Source organism: Oncorhynchus mykiss, chromosome 29, assembly GCF_057628025.1.
Source record: "Oncorhynchus mykiss isolate SJ-2025 chromosome 29, ASM5762802v1, whole genome shotgun sequence".
Lineage (NCBI taxonomy): Eukaryota > Metazoa > Chordata > Actinopteri > Salmoniformes > Salmonidae > Oncorhynchus > Oncorhynchus mykiss.
The window spans coordinates 5470001-5484767 of NC_143050.1; the positions used below are offsets into that span (position 1 = coordinate 5470001).

The window sequence follows — 14767 nt, forward strand, 5'->3', positions numbered from 1 at the left end:
AGGTGAACAACTCCTCAACCCCATGACTAGATGAATCAGGGTGAACAACATCCTCAACCCCATGACTAGATGAATCAGGGTGAACAACTCCTCATCCTCAACCCCACGACTAGATGAATCAGGTGAACAACTCCTCATCCTCAACCCCATGACTAGATGAATCAGGTGAACAACATCCTCAACCCCATGACTAGATGAATCAGGGTGAACAACTCCTCATCCTCAACCCCATGACTAGATGAATCAGGTGAACAACTCCTCATCCCCATGACTAGATGAATCAGGTGAACAACTCCTCAACCCCATGACTAGATGAATCAAAGTGAACAACTCCTCATCCTCAACCCCATGACTAGATGAATCAGGTGAACAACTCCTCATCCCCATGACTAGATGAATCAAAGTGAACAACTCCTCATCCTCAACCCCATGACTAGATGAATCAGGTGAACAACTCCTCATCCTCAACCCCATGACTAGATGAATCAGGTGAACAACTCCTCATCCTCAACCCCATGACTAGATGAATCAAAGTGAACAACTCCTCATCCTCAACCCCATGACTAGATGAATCAGGGTGAACAACATCCTCAACCCCATGACTAGATGAATCAAAGTGAACAACTCCTCATCCTCAACCCCATGACTAGATGAATCAGGTGAACAACTCCTCATCCTCAACCCCATGACTAGATGAATCAGGTGAACAACTCCTCATCCTCAACCCCATGACTAGATGAATCAGGTGAACAACTCCTCATCCTCAACCCCATGACTAGATTAATCAGGTGAACAACATCCTCAACCCCATGACTAGATGAATCAGGGTGAACAACTCCTCATCCTCAACCCCATGAGTAGATGAATCAGGGTGAACAACTCCTCATCCTCAACCCCATGACTAGATTAATCAGGGTGAACTAGTTGAGGGACACAACACAACTGAGAAAACGCTGTCCTAAACAACCATTTTAAGTGAACAAAACCCATCTTCTCCTTCAACTGAAAGTTCCTCACCCTGGAAGTCTGGGAGCCCGGCCTTCATCGGAGCGTCCAGCAGCCAATCGTTGAGGGTCTGGTTGCGGAAGGCGATGCTGCGGAACTGTTTTCCCCCGTTGACGTTCCACGTACCCACTGACACCCTGATCTGTTTGGGACGGGTGTATTTCTGGTGGTTCTGACACATTCCCAGTAGAACTCTGGGAGAGGCTGGGGGAGAGGAGACGGCGTTAGAGAGGAAGAGGAAGGTGATGGAGGAAGAGAGAGAGCGAGAGAGAGAGACAGAGACAGAGAGAGAGAGTCCATTGGAAGAGTTCAGAAGATTGAATAAATGTGAAAAAGAATGTCAGGAACTGGGACAGGTGAATAAATATGAAACAGAATGTCAGGAACTGGGACAAGTAAATAAATATGAGAAAAGAATGTCAGGAACTGGGACAGGATAATAAATATGAGAAAAGAATGTCAGGAACTGGGACAGGAGAATAAATATGAGAAAAGAATGTCAGGAACTGGGACAGGTGAATAAATGAGAAAATAATGTCAGGAACTGGGACAGGAGAATAAATATGAGAAAAGAATGTCAGGAACTGGGACAGGTAAATAAATATGAGAAAAGAATGTCAGGAACTGGGACAGGTGAATAAATGAGAAAATAATGTCAGGAACTGGGACAGGAGAATAAATATGAGAAAAGAATGTCAGGAACTGGGACAGGTAAATAAAGATGAGAAAAGAATGTCAGGAACTGGGACAGATGAATAAATATGAGAAAAGAATGTCAGGAACTGGGACAGGTAAATAAATATGAGAAAATAATGTCAGGAACTGGGACAGGTAAATAAATATGAGAAAATAATGTCAGGAACTGGGACAGATGAATAAATACGTCTTGGTTACTCTTTATTCCACAGTCCATTATATCCCAGGCTTTTACTGAGAAATTAAATGTCAAAATCACGGTAGCAAAATGATTTGAAGTTCGTACAAGGCAGACAGTACGACTTACCCAGGGTGAGTAACACATGGGACTGTAAAAAAAAACATGACCAAGGATTTTTCAATTCCATTTCAATTCAGAAAGTAAACCAAATTCCAATTTTTTTCCCCTCATTGAAAGGCTATGAAGACAATTTGAATGAGAATTTCAGTGGACACTTCCTGAAGTGGACACTTCCTGAAATTGAGTCCATAAATAAAGACGTGATGTAATCTGGGGGTTCAACACAAGCACAGGGGATCACTAGGAACACAACACTACTGAAACGATGTACCGTGAAGAAATACACAAAGGAATTACAACTATAAACACAGGATGTTCATCAGACCAGACATCCAATTATGTACACACACACACACACACACACACACACACACACACACACACACACACACACACACACACACACACACACGTATGTTCCGTTCTACTGTACCTGATTGTAAGATAGGCTCAGTGACTAGTGTGAGCGTAGGCAAAAGAGAGAGAGAGGGAGAGGGAGAGAGAGAGGGAGAGAGAGAGGGAGAGAGAGGGAGAGGGAGAGAGAGGGAGAGAGAGGGAGAGAGAGAGGGAGAGAGAGGGAGAGAGAGAGGGAGAGAGAGAGGGAGAGAGGGGGAGAGAGGGAGAGAGAGGGAGAGAGAGAGGGAGAGAGAGGGAGAGAGAGGGAGAGAGGGAGAAAGAGAGGGAGGGAGAGAAGGAGAGAGGGAGATGGATGTAGAGGGTTAAGTAACGGTTAAACAGATAACAGCATTAGAGTCACTGTGTGTGTTATCAGACCAGACGACCAGTCTTCACAGCAGCAGCAGAGTGACACAGGTTTAATCTGTCCCTCGACAGAGAGGGCCGTCTCAGGAAGATTACACCGCTAGCTAGGGGTTGCATTCAAAATGGCACCCTATTCCTTACATAGTGCACTACCAATCTATAGGCTCTGGTTGAAAGTAGTGCACTATGGAGGAAATAGGGTGCCATTTTGGATGCAGCGTAGGAGTTACATAAGCTAGATAGAGGAAACCCCATTCATCCCCATTATGTGGGTCTCATTGGGATGTTCCTGTATTACCGTAAAGACTGGAGGTGATGAGCAGTGTGTGTTATTACTGTAAAGACTGGAGGTGGTGAGCAGTGCGTGGTATTACCGTAAAGACTGGAGGTGATGAGCAGTGTGTGGTATTACCGTAAAGACTGGAGGTGATGAGCAGTGCGTGGTATTACCGTAAAGACTGGAGGTGGTGAGCAGTGTGTGGTATTACCGTAAAGACTGGAGGTGGTGAGCAGTGTGTGGTATTACCGTAAAGACTGGAGGTGATGAGCAGTGTGTGGTATTACCGTAAAGACTGGACGTAGTGAGCAGTGTGTGGTATTACCGTAAAGACTGGAGGTGGTGAGCAGTGTGTGGTATTACCGTAAAGACTGGAGGTGGTGAGCAGTGTGTGGTATTACCGTAAAGACTGGAGGTGGTGAGCAGTGTGTGGTATTACCGTAGAGACTGGAGGTGGTGAGCAGTGTGTGGTATTACCGTAAAGACTGGAGGTGGTGAGCAGTGTGTGGTATTACCGTAGAGACTGGGGGTGGTGAGCAGTGTGTGGTATTACCGTAAAGACTGGAGGTGGTGAGCAGTGTGTGGTATTACCGTAAAGACTGGAGGTGGTGAGCAGTGTGTGGTATTACCGTAAAGACTGGACGTGGTGAGTAGGGCCCGGGCCTTGTCTGCCAGGTCACTGTTCAGTGTTGAGCCCAGTCGGAGGATGTCAATGGCCTCCTGCTTTGAACTGTCAAAGAAGTTATTCTGGATGGTTCTGGTCACAGAGCGAGCACCGTCCTTCAACTTACCCCCCTGGACAGACAGAGAGACAGAGAGAGACAGAGAGAGAGAGAGAGACAGAGAGAGAGACAGAGAGACAAGAGAGAGACAGAGAGACAGAGACAGAGAGAGAGAGAGAGAGAGAGAGAGACAAAGAAGAGAGAGAGAGAGAGAGAGAGACAGCGAGACGAGAGAGACAGAAAGAGAGACAGAGAGAAAGAGAGAAAGAGAGAGAGAGAGAGAGAGAGAGAGAGAGAGAGAGGAGAAGCGAGATGAGTACTTCACTTTACAGACACTACACAACTTCACCCACCATCTTGGATCATCACCAGGAAAAAGGAGAATAATACTATTTTCACGTCATCTGCACAACACGGAACATATAGAATGAAGGGCAAAGAAAATATCCCAGATTGGTTTATGTCGGTAAATCAGGAGAGATCACAAGTCCACGGGAATGACAGGACCTTAATGCCACAAATACACACATAGATTCATTCATTCATTTTCTTTATCCAAAGGACTCCTCCCAGTAATCATGATCACATGGTCTTTTACATGGTGATGATTGGTCATTTACCACCATATAATAATGTGACAACCACTGGTAATTCACTTAAAGCAGGGCTGCCCAATCCTCTTCCTGGAGATCTACTGTCCTGTAGGTTTACAGTCCAACCCTCTTCCTGGAGATCTACTGTCCTGTAGGTTTTACAGCCCAACCCTCTTCCTGGAGATCTACTGTTCTGTCGGTTTTCAGTCCAACCCTCTTCCTGGAGATCTACTGTTCTGTAGGTTTTACAGCCCAACCCTCTTCCTGGAGATCTACTGTCCTGTAGGTTTACAGTCCAACCCTCTTCCTGGAGATCTACTGTCCTATAGGTTTACAGCCCAACCCTCTTCCTGGGCATCTACTGTCCTGTAGGTTTACAGCCCAACCCTCTTCCTGGACATCTACTGTCCTGTAGGTTTTACAGCCCAACCCTCTTCCTGGAGATCTACTGTCCTGTAGGTTTACAGTCCAACCCTCTTCCTGGAGATCTACTGTCCTGTCGGTTTTCAGTCCAACCCTCTTCCTGGAGATCTACTGTCCTGTAGGTTTACAGTCCAACCCTCTTCCTGGAGATCTACTGTCCTGTAGGTTTACAGCCCAACACTCAGGAAGAGGGTTGGGCAGCCCATACTTAAAGGGACAGTGTGAGATTTAGGCAATTAAGCCATCTTTCCTTCTCTATAACCCAGAATCAGATGATCTCGTGGAGACCATCCTTTGTATGTTTCTGCGTGCAGTATGAAGATAGAGGTAGTTTCGCGAGCCAATGCTACCTAGCGTTAGCAAAATGACTAGAAGTCTATGGGTACGCTAGCTTCCCACCGGAGAGAAGCAAATTAGGAAAAAAAAGTTATTTTAATTTTCTGCATTTTCAAATTGGTTTTCAGTGATATTACATGGTGTTATATTACATTATATACCCAGAACCCTGCCCTGAACTTAGTCACTATTACTAGCCAGCCTCCACCCCAGTACCCTGCCCTGAACTTAGTCACTATTACTAGCCAGCCTCCACCCAGTACCCTGCCCTGAACTTAGTCACTGTTACTAGCCGGCTAGAAACATAAGCATTTATCTAGATATTACTGTACTGTTGGAGCTAGAAACACAAGCATTTATCTAGATATTACTGCACTGTTGGCACTAGAAACACAAGCCTTTATCTAGATATTACTGCACTGTTGGAGCTAGAAACACAAGCATTTATCTAGATATTACTGCACTGTTGGAGCTAGAAACACAAGCATTTATCTAGATATTACTGTACTGTTGGAGCTAGAAACACAAGCATTTATCTAGATATTACTGTACTGTTGGAGCTAGAAACACAAGCATTTATCTAGATATTACTGCACTGTTGGAGCTAGAAACACAAGCATTAGGTATTACTGCACTGTTGGAGCTAGAAACACAAGCATTAGGTATTACTGTACTGTTGGAGCTAGAAACACAAGCATTAGATATTACTGTACTGTTGGAGCTAGAAACACAAGCATTAGGTATTACTGTACTGTTGGAGCTAGAAACACAAGCATTAAATATTACTGTACTGTTGGAGCTAGAAACACAAGCATTTATCTAGATATTACTGTACTGTTGGAGCTAGAAACACAAGCATGTATCTAGATATTACTGTACTGTTGGAGCTAGAAACACAAGCATTTATCTAGATATTACTGCACTGTTGGAGCTAGAAACACAAGCATTTATCTAGATATTACTGCACTGTTGGCGCTAGAAACACAAACATTTGTGGAACCAGTAACATTTGATTTGACAGGAGACACACAGACAAACCCCCCTTAATGAGGAAACCATCACCACATCCAGACAGGAACAGGGTAATACAGGTGAAAGGCAGGACAGTGACTGGATCGTCAACTTACCCAACAGGTGGAGAGGTCCAGAGGACAGCAAAAAGGGGAAGATATAGCACACACACATACAGGAGTTAACAGAGCACACACATCTAGTCTACATGGTGTTAGTGTTATTTTACCTTAAGACTTTCTGTCCAGGGCTGTAGTCCCAGAATAGATAGATCGATAGATCTGTCTGTCTGTCTGTGTCTGTGTGTCTGTCTGTGTCTGTCTGTGGTTCTGTCTGTGTCTGTCTGTGGTTCTGTGTGTGTGTCTGTCCGTCTGTCCGTCTGTGTGTCCGTCTGCCTGTCCGTCTGCGTGTCCGTCTGCCTGTCCGTCTGCGTGTCTGTCTGCGTGTGTGCCTGTGGTTCTGTGTGTCTGTGGTTCTGTGTGTCTGTGGTTCTGTCTGTCTGTCTGTGTCTGTCTGTGTCTGTCTGTGTCTGTCTGTGTCTGTGTGCCTGTGGTTCTGTGTGCCTGTGGTTCTGTGTGTCTGTGTGTCTGTGGTTCTATGTGTCTGTGGTTCTGTGTGTCTGTGGTTCTGTGTGTCTGTCTGTCTGTGTGTCTGTCTGTCTGTGTGTGTGTATATTCTTCTACCTTAGCGTTTCCATCCAGGGCTCCAGTCCCAGCGTAGATCTTGCCTGTCTGTCTGTCTGTCTGTCTGTCTGTCTGTCTGTCTGTCTGTGTGTCTGTCTGTCTGTGTGTCTGTCTGTGTGTCTGTCTGTGTGTCTGTCTGTGTGTCTGTCTGTGTGTCTGTCTGTGTATATTCTTCTACCTTAGCCTTTCCATCCAGGGCTCCAGTCCCAGCGTAGATCTTGCTGACAGAGTCTCCGTTAACCGTCCACATGGACCTGAACACTTCCTGAAACCTGGCTACCAGCTGGGGCTTCTCTGTCAGACCCATGTCCTCTAGCTGTTTAGGTAACATCTAGGGGAGGAGAGGAGAGGGAGAAGGAGAGGAAGGGAGGAGAGGAGAGAGGGAGGAGAGGAAGGGAAGGGAGGAGGAGGAGAGGAAGGGAGGAGGAGGAGAGGAGAAGGAGAGGGAGGAAGGGAGGAGGAGGAGAGGAAAGAGGGGTGAGAGAGGGAGGAGAGGGAGAAGGAGGAGGAGGAGAGAGGGAGGAGGAGAGGGAGGGGAAGGGAGGAGGAGGAGAGAGGGATGAGAGGAGGGATGGAGAGAGGGTAGAGAGTCAGGGTAGGAGATTCCTCGAATATGAGTCATGCTTTGCCAGCTACACATTCATGTCACAGAGGAGCTTCTTAAAATAGAGATCCATTAACTTAAAGTCCATGTGTGAGACTGAATGTGTGTGTCTCACCTCCAAAGCGAAGAAGGCCTGGACACTGTTGGTTCTGTCTAGACAGTCTAGACAGTTGGTCCTGAGGGTACCACTCTGAGACCTGGGAGAGGAGGAGGAGAAGGAGAGGAGGAGGGGAGGAGAAGAAGGAGGAGGAGGAGGAGAGGAGAAGGGGGAGAAGGAGAGGAGGAAGAGGGGAGGAGGAGTGGGGGAGGGGGGAGGAGGAGGATGAGAGGGGGAGAAGAGAGTTGAGGATTTATTAGGATCCATTAGCTGCTGCAAAGGCAACTCTTCCTCATTAGCTGCTGCCAAGGCAACCCTTCCCCATTAGCTGCTGCCAAGGCAACCCTTCCCCATTAGCTGCTGCCAAGGCAACCCTTCCCCATTAGCTGCTGCCAAGGCAACCCTTCCCCATTAGCTGCTGCCAAGGCAACCCTTCCCCATTAGCTGCTGCCAAGGCAACCCTTCCCCATTAGCTGCTGCCAAGGCAACCCTTCCTCATTAGCTGCTGCCAAGGCAACCCTTCCCCATTAGCTGCTGCCAAGGCAACCCTTCCCCATTAGCTGCTGCCAAGGCAACCCTTCCCCATTAGCTGCTACCAAGGCAACCCTTCCCCATTAGCTGCTGCCAAGGCAACTCTTCTTAAGGTCCAAACAGGGTTTACATTATCAATAACCCATAACATTATGCAAGACATTATTACAATATAAAATCCACAATACCACAGAATTACAATATGTGTGTGTGTGTGTGTGTGTACTGCATGTTAGAATGTGTGGCTCTTCACAGTCCCTGTGAGGTGTTGTGTAATACATATTTCTTTTTTTAAATCTTCTCGCTTTAGTGACCTGACGCTTTAGTGACCTGACGCTTTAGTGACCTGACGCTTTAGTGACCTGACGCTTTAGTGACCTGACGCTTTAGTGACCTGACGCTTTAGTGACCTGACGCTTTAGTGACCTGACGCTTTAGTGACCTGACGCTTTAGTGACCTGACGATTTAGTGACCTGATGCTTTAGTGACCTGATGCTTTAGTGACCTGATGCTTTAGTGACCTGATGTGGAAGTCTGGACATGGAGACTGTGACCTCTGCTGGCATGTCTTGTGGGGTATCTATGGGTGTCTGATCTGGGTGCTAGTCGTATGAACAGACAGCTCGGTGCTTTCAACATGTTAATACCGTTCACAAAGACAAGTAGTGACGAAGTCAATCTCTCCTCTACTTTGAGCCAGGAGAGATGGACATGCATGCCATTGATGCTAGTTCTCCGTGTAGCCTAGTGGTTAGAGTGTAGAGGCGGCAGGTAGCCTAGTGGTTAGAGTGTAGAGGCGACAGGTAGCCTTGTGGTTAGACGTAGAGGTGAGATGGACATGCATGCCATTGATGCTAGTTCTCTGTGTAGCCTAGTGGTTAGAGCATAGAGGAGAGATGAACATGCATGTCATTGATGTTAGTTCTCGGTGTATATTTAAAGGCTAGCCAAGCTGCTCTGTTCTGGGCATACTGTAATTTGCATATGTCTCTCTTTGTGATACTTGACAGTAGTCCAGCTGCGACAGATCTAGGGCCTGTAGGACCTGCCTTGTTGATAGTGTTGTGAAGAAGGTAGAAACTAGGGCCTGTAGGACCTGCCTTGTTGATAGTGTTGTTAAGAAGGTAGAAACTAGGGCCTGTAGGACCTGCCTTGTTGATAGTGTTGTTAAGAAGGTAGAAACTAGGGCCTGTAGGACCTGCCTTGTTGATAGTGTTGTTAAGAAGGTAGAAACTAGGGCCTGTAGGACCTGCCTTGTTGATAGTGTTGTTAAGAAGGTAGAAACTAGGGCCTGTAGGACCTGCCTTGTTGATAGTGTTGTTAAGAAGGTAGAAACTAGGGCCTGTAGGACCTGCCTTGTTGATAGTGCTGTTAAGAAGGTAGAAACTAGGGCCTGTAGGACCTGCCTTGTTGATAGTGTTGTTAAGAAGGTAGAAACTAGGGCCTGTAGGACCTGCCTTGTTGATAGTGTTGTTAAGAAGGTAGAAACTAGGGCCTGTAGGACCTGCCTTGTTGATAGTGTTGTGAAGAAGGTAGAAACTAGGGCCTGTAGGAACTGCCTTGTTGATAGTGTTGTTAAGAATGTAGAAACTAGGGCCTGTAGGACCTGCCTTGTTGATAGTAGTGTTGAGAAGGTAGACACTAGGGCCTGTAGGACCTGCCTTGTTGATAGTGCTGTTAAGAAGGTAGAAACTAGGGCCTGTAGGACCTGCCTTGTTGATAGTGTTGTTAAGAAGGTAGAAACTAGGGCCTGTAGGACCTGCCTTGTTGATAGTGTTGTTAAGAAGGTAGAAACTAGGGCCTGTAGGACCTGCCTTGTTGATAGTGCTGTTAAGAAGGTAGAAACTAGGGCCTGTAGGACCTGCCTTGTTGATAGTGTTGTTAAGAAGGTAGAAACTAGGGCCTGTAGGACCTGCCTTGTTGATAGTGTTGTGAAGAAGGTAGAAACTAGGGCCTGTAGGACCTGCCTTGTTGATAGTGTTGTTAAGAAGGTAGAAACTAGGGCCTGTAGGACCTGCCTTGTTGATAGTGTTGTTAAGAAGGTAGAAACTAGGGCCTGTAGGACCTGCCTTGTTGATAGTGTTGTTAAGAAGGTAGAAACTAGGGCCTGTAGAACCTGCCTTGTTGATAGTGTTGTGAAGAAGGTAGAAACTAGGGTCTGTAGGACCTGCCTTGTTGATAGTGTTGTTAAGAAGGTAGAAACTAGGGTCTGTAGGACCTGCCTTGTTGATAGTCCTGTTAAGAAGGCAGAGCAGGGATTTATTATAGTCAGACTTCTCCTCATCCTAGCTACTGTTGTATCAACATGTTTTGACCATGACAGTTTATGATCCAGGGTTAATGCAGCCATTTAGCCTCCTCAACTTGCTCAATTGCCACATTATTCATTACATGATTTAGTTGATGTTTAGTGAATGATTTGTCCGAAATACAATGCTTTTAGTTCTGGAAATATTTAGTACCATCTTATTAAATCGCCACCCGTTGTAAAACGAACGGCAGCTTTTAAGAGTCGCAGTGCTTTTCATTTGCTGTGGTAGCTGATGTGTTTGATGTTGAGTCATCAGCAAACATGGAGACAGGCTTTGTTTAATGCTAGTGTGGCAGGTCATTGGTCAAAATAAGAAAATTAAAAAGTGAGGGCTAAGTAAACTACCCGGAGTTATGCCAAACTCTACCCGGAGTTATGCCAAACTCTACCCGGAGTTATGCCAAACTCTACCCGGAGTTATGCCAAACTCTACCCGGAGTTATGCCAAACTCTACCTGGAGTTATGTCAAACTCTACCCGGAGTTATGCCAAACTCTACCCGGAGTTATGTCAAACTCTACCTGGAGTTATGTCAAACTCTACCCGGAGGTATGTCAACCTCTACCCGGAGTTATGCCAAACTCTACCCGGAGGTATGCCCAACTCTACCCGGAGTTATGCCCAACTCTACCCGGAGTTATGCCAAACTCTACCCGGAGGTATGCCAAACTCTACCCGGAGTTATGCCAAACTCTACCCGGAGTTATGCCAAACCTCTACCCGGAGTTATGCCAAACCTCTACCCGGAGGTATGCCAAACTCTACCCGGAGTTATGCCAAACTCTACCCGGAGTTATGCCAAACTCTACCCGGAGTTATGCCAAACTCTACCCGGAGTTATGCCAAACTCTACCCGGAGTTATGTCAACCTCTACCCGGAGGTATGCCCAACTCTACCCGGAGGTATGCCCAACTCTACCCGGAGGTATGCCCAACTCTACCCGGAGGTATGCCCAACTCTACCCGGAGGTATGCCCAACTCTACCCGGAGTTATGCCCAACTCTACCCGGAGTTATGCCCAACTCTACCCGGAGTTATGCCAAACTCAACCCGGAGTTATGCCAAACTCAACCCGGAGTTATGCCAAACTCAACCCGGAGTTATGCCAAACTCAACCCGGAGTTATGCCAAACTCTACCCGGAGTTATGCCAAACTCTACCCGGAGTTATGCCAAACTCTACCCGGAGTTATGCCAACCTCTACCCGGAGGTATGCCAAACTCTACCCGGAGTTATGCCAAACTCTACCCGGAGTTATGCCCAACTCTACCCGGAGGTATGCCCAACTCTACCCGGAGTTATGCCCAACTCTACCCGGAGTTATGCCCAACTCTACCCGGAGTTATGCCAAACTCAACCCGGAGTTATGCCAAACTCTACCCGGAGTTATGCCAAACTCTACCCGGAGTTATGCCAAACCTCTACCCGGAGTTATGCCCAACTCTACCCGGAGTTATGCCAAACTCTACCCGGAGGTATGCCAAACCTCTACCCGGAGTTATGCCAAACTCTACCCGGAGTTATGCCAAACCTCTACCCGGAGTTATGCCAAACCTCTACCCGGAGTTATGCCAAACCTCTACCCGGAGTTATGCCAAACCTCTACCCGGAGGTATGCCAAACCTCTACCCGGAGGTATGCCAAACCTCTACCCGGAGGTATGCCAAACCTCTACCCGGAGTTATGCCAAACCTCTACCCGGAGTTATGCCAAACTCTACCCGGAGTTATGCCAAACTCTACCCGGAGTTATGCCAAACCTCTACCCGGAGTTATGCCAAACTCTACCCGGAGTTATGCCAAACTCTACCCGGAGTTATGCCAAACTCTACCCGGAGTTATGCCAAACCTCTACCCGGAGTTATGCCAAACTCTACCCGGAGTTATGCCAAACTCTACCCGGAGTTATGCCAAACTCTACCCGGAGTTATGCCAAACTCTACCCGGAGGTATGCCAAACTCTACCCGGAGTTATGCCAAACCTCTACCCGGAGGTATGCCAAACCTCTACCCGGAGGTATGCCAAACTCTACCCGGAGTTATGTCAACCTCTACCCGGAGTTATGTCAACCTCTACCCGGAGGTATGCCCAACTCTACCCGGAGGTATGCCCAACTCTACCCGGAGGTATGCCCAACTCTACCCGGAGTTATGCCCAACTCTACCCGGAGTTATGCCCAACTCTACCCGGAGTTATGCCCAACTCTACCCGGAGTTATGCCCAACTCTACCCGGAGTTATGCCAAACTCAACCCGGAGTTATGCCAAACTCTACCCGGAGTTATGCCAAACTCTACCCGGAGTTATGCCAAACTCTACCCGGAGTTATGCCAAACTCTACCCGGAGTTATGTCAACCTCTACCCGGAGGTATGCCAAACTCTACCCGGAGTTATACCAAACTCTACCCGGAGTTATGCCAAACTCTACCCGGAGTTATGCCAAACTCTACCCGGAGTTATGTCAACCTCTACCCAGAGGTATGCCAAACTCTACCCGGAGTTATGCCAAACTCTACCCGGCGTTATGCCAAACTCTACCTGGAGTTATGCCAAACTCTACCTGGACTATGTTGGAGAGGATTCCATTCTAGAACACCCTCTGTGTTCTGTTAGACAGGTTATTTATCCACAATATAGCAGGGGGTGTAAAGCCAAAACACATTTGTAATTTTTTCAGAAGCAAAATATGAACAATAATGTCAAAATCTGCACTGAAGTTAAAAAAACAACAACAACAAAAAAACAGCTACCACAACGTTCGTAACAATTATTTTCAGCCAATCATCAAGTAATTTGTGTTAGTTGCTCTACGTGCTGAGTGCCCTTCCCTTGTAAGCGTGCTGAAAGTCAGTTCATTTGTTTATTGTAAAAAAAATATATATATTCTAAAGTTTACTAAGGGTCAGCAGCAGGCTGATTGGTCAGCTGGTTGAACCGGTAAACGGTGTCTCGTCTATTTCTTTGTTAACGGGAATAGTTTTTTGCTTCCCTCCAGGCTTGAGGGCAAACAATTTCCCGTAGGCTTAGATTGAAGAGATTGCAAATAGGAGTGGCAATATAACCTGCTACCATCTTCAAATAATTTTCCATTCAAGGTGTCGGTTCTAGGGGGGTTTGTCATTATTGATAGGCAAAAACAAACAAAGTCACCTTTTCCACAGTCATTTTACAGAACTCTAAATTACAACGATTGTCTTTCATAACCTGGTCAGTTATACTTGGATGTATAGATTCGGCGCTGGCTGGCTGGTGTGTGTGTATGTGTGTGTGTGTGTGTATGGGGTGTGTGCATGGGGTGCGTGCGTGTGCGTGTGTGTGTGTGTGTGTGTGTGTGTGTGGTCTCACTTGGTAACCCCCTTCTCTCCAGAGTAGCAGAAGAAGCTACATGCATCCAGGAACTTGTTGAGCTGAGGTTTGAGGACACTGTGGAGTTTGTCAGCTTTGCCGCCCTTCACCATCTGATGGTAGTCGAAGTTAATCATCTTCACAGCTCCGGCGTGTTCGGACGCCTTCAGGTGACTCTGACAGGGGGGAGGGGGGGGGAGACGTTCACATTTAAGAGGTACATTACAAAAAAATTCTGAAATCTGCTCCAGGTACATGATCCTTGGAGAATGTAAGGTTAGATGTATCTGGAGTGCTTTGTTGATTGGGTTATGGTTGGGGTTATAGTAAGGTTAGATGTATCTGGAGTGCTTTGTTGATTCGGTTATGGTTGGGGTTATAGTAAGGTTAGATGTATCTGGAATGCTTTGTTGATTGGGGTTGGGGTTATAGTAAGGTTAGATGTATCTGGAGTGCTTTGTTGATTGGGTTATGGTTGGGGTTATAGTATCTGGAGTGCTTTATTGTGCATGTGTTCTCCCTACTTCATGCTGAACAGGTTAGGGTCAGAAGGAGTTCAGGGTTAAGGGTTATAGGAGGAGTTAGGGGTTAAGGGTTATAGGAGGAGTTCGGCGTTAAGGGTTATAGGGGTTAAGGGTTATAGGAGGAGTTCGGGGTTAAGGGTTGTAGGGGTTAAGGGTTGTAGGGGTTAAGGGTTGTAGGGGTTAATGGTTATAGGAGGAGTTCAGGGTTAAGGTTTATAGGAGGGGTTATAGGAGGGGTTATGTACCTGGAATGCTTTGCTGAGCATGTGTTCTCCCTCCTTCATGCCTAGCAGGTTGATGATCACCTGTTTCCCATACAGCCTCCTCAGAGCACTGAAGTGCCTGAAACACAGTCACATACACAGGTGAGATATCACTCTGGAAAACAGTCACATACACAGGTGAGATATCACTCTGGAACAGTCACATACACAGGTGAGATATCACTCTGTATCACAATGTTTTCGTTGTCCGTAGCTTATGCCTGCCCATACCATAACCCCAGAGCAGGGTACCGCTCGTCCACACGACCCCATACACAGTC

At 46.8% G+C, this 14767-nt stretch overlaps 1 protein-coding gene across 28 annotated transcripts in view; it reads right to left on the reverse strand.

The window, feature by feature from the left end:
* The window catches only part of synj1 (synaptojanin 1), a 94327-nt gene that overhangs the window by 38860 nt on the left and 40700 nt on the right, over positions 1-14767 (reverse strand). For 9 of the 28 annotated variants that reach the window (XM_090226380.1, XM_090226375.1, XM_090226385.1 and 6 more), the window contains exons 8-14: positions 14469-14565; positions 13700-13875; positions 7529-7610; positions 6988-7140; positions 3671-3836; positions 2436-2459; positions 1018-1209 (exon numbers count right to left, since the gene is read on the reverse strand). In XM_090226380.1, coding sequence (XP_090082506.1) covers positions 1018-1209; positions 2436-2459; positions 3671-3836; positions 6988-7140; positions 7529-7610; positions 13700-13875; positions 14469-14565 — 890 coding nt within the window. Of the gene's footprint in view, positions 1-1017; positions 1210-2435; positions 2460-3328; positions 3339-3670; positions 3837-6987; positions 7141-7528; positions 7611-13699; positions 13876-14468; positions 14566-14767 lie in introns of those variants that run through there. The other 19 variants (XM_090226381.1, XM_090226378.1, XM_090226372.1 and 16 more) reach the window with 4 other exon arrangements.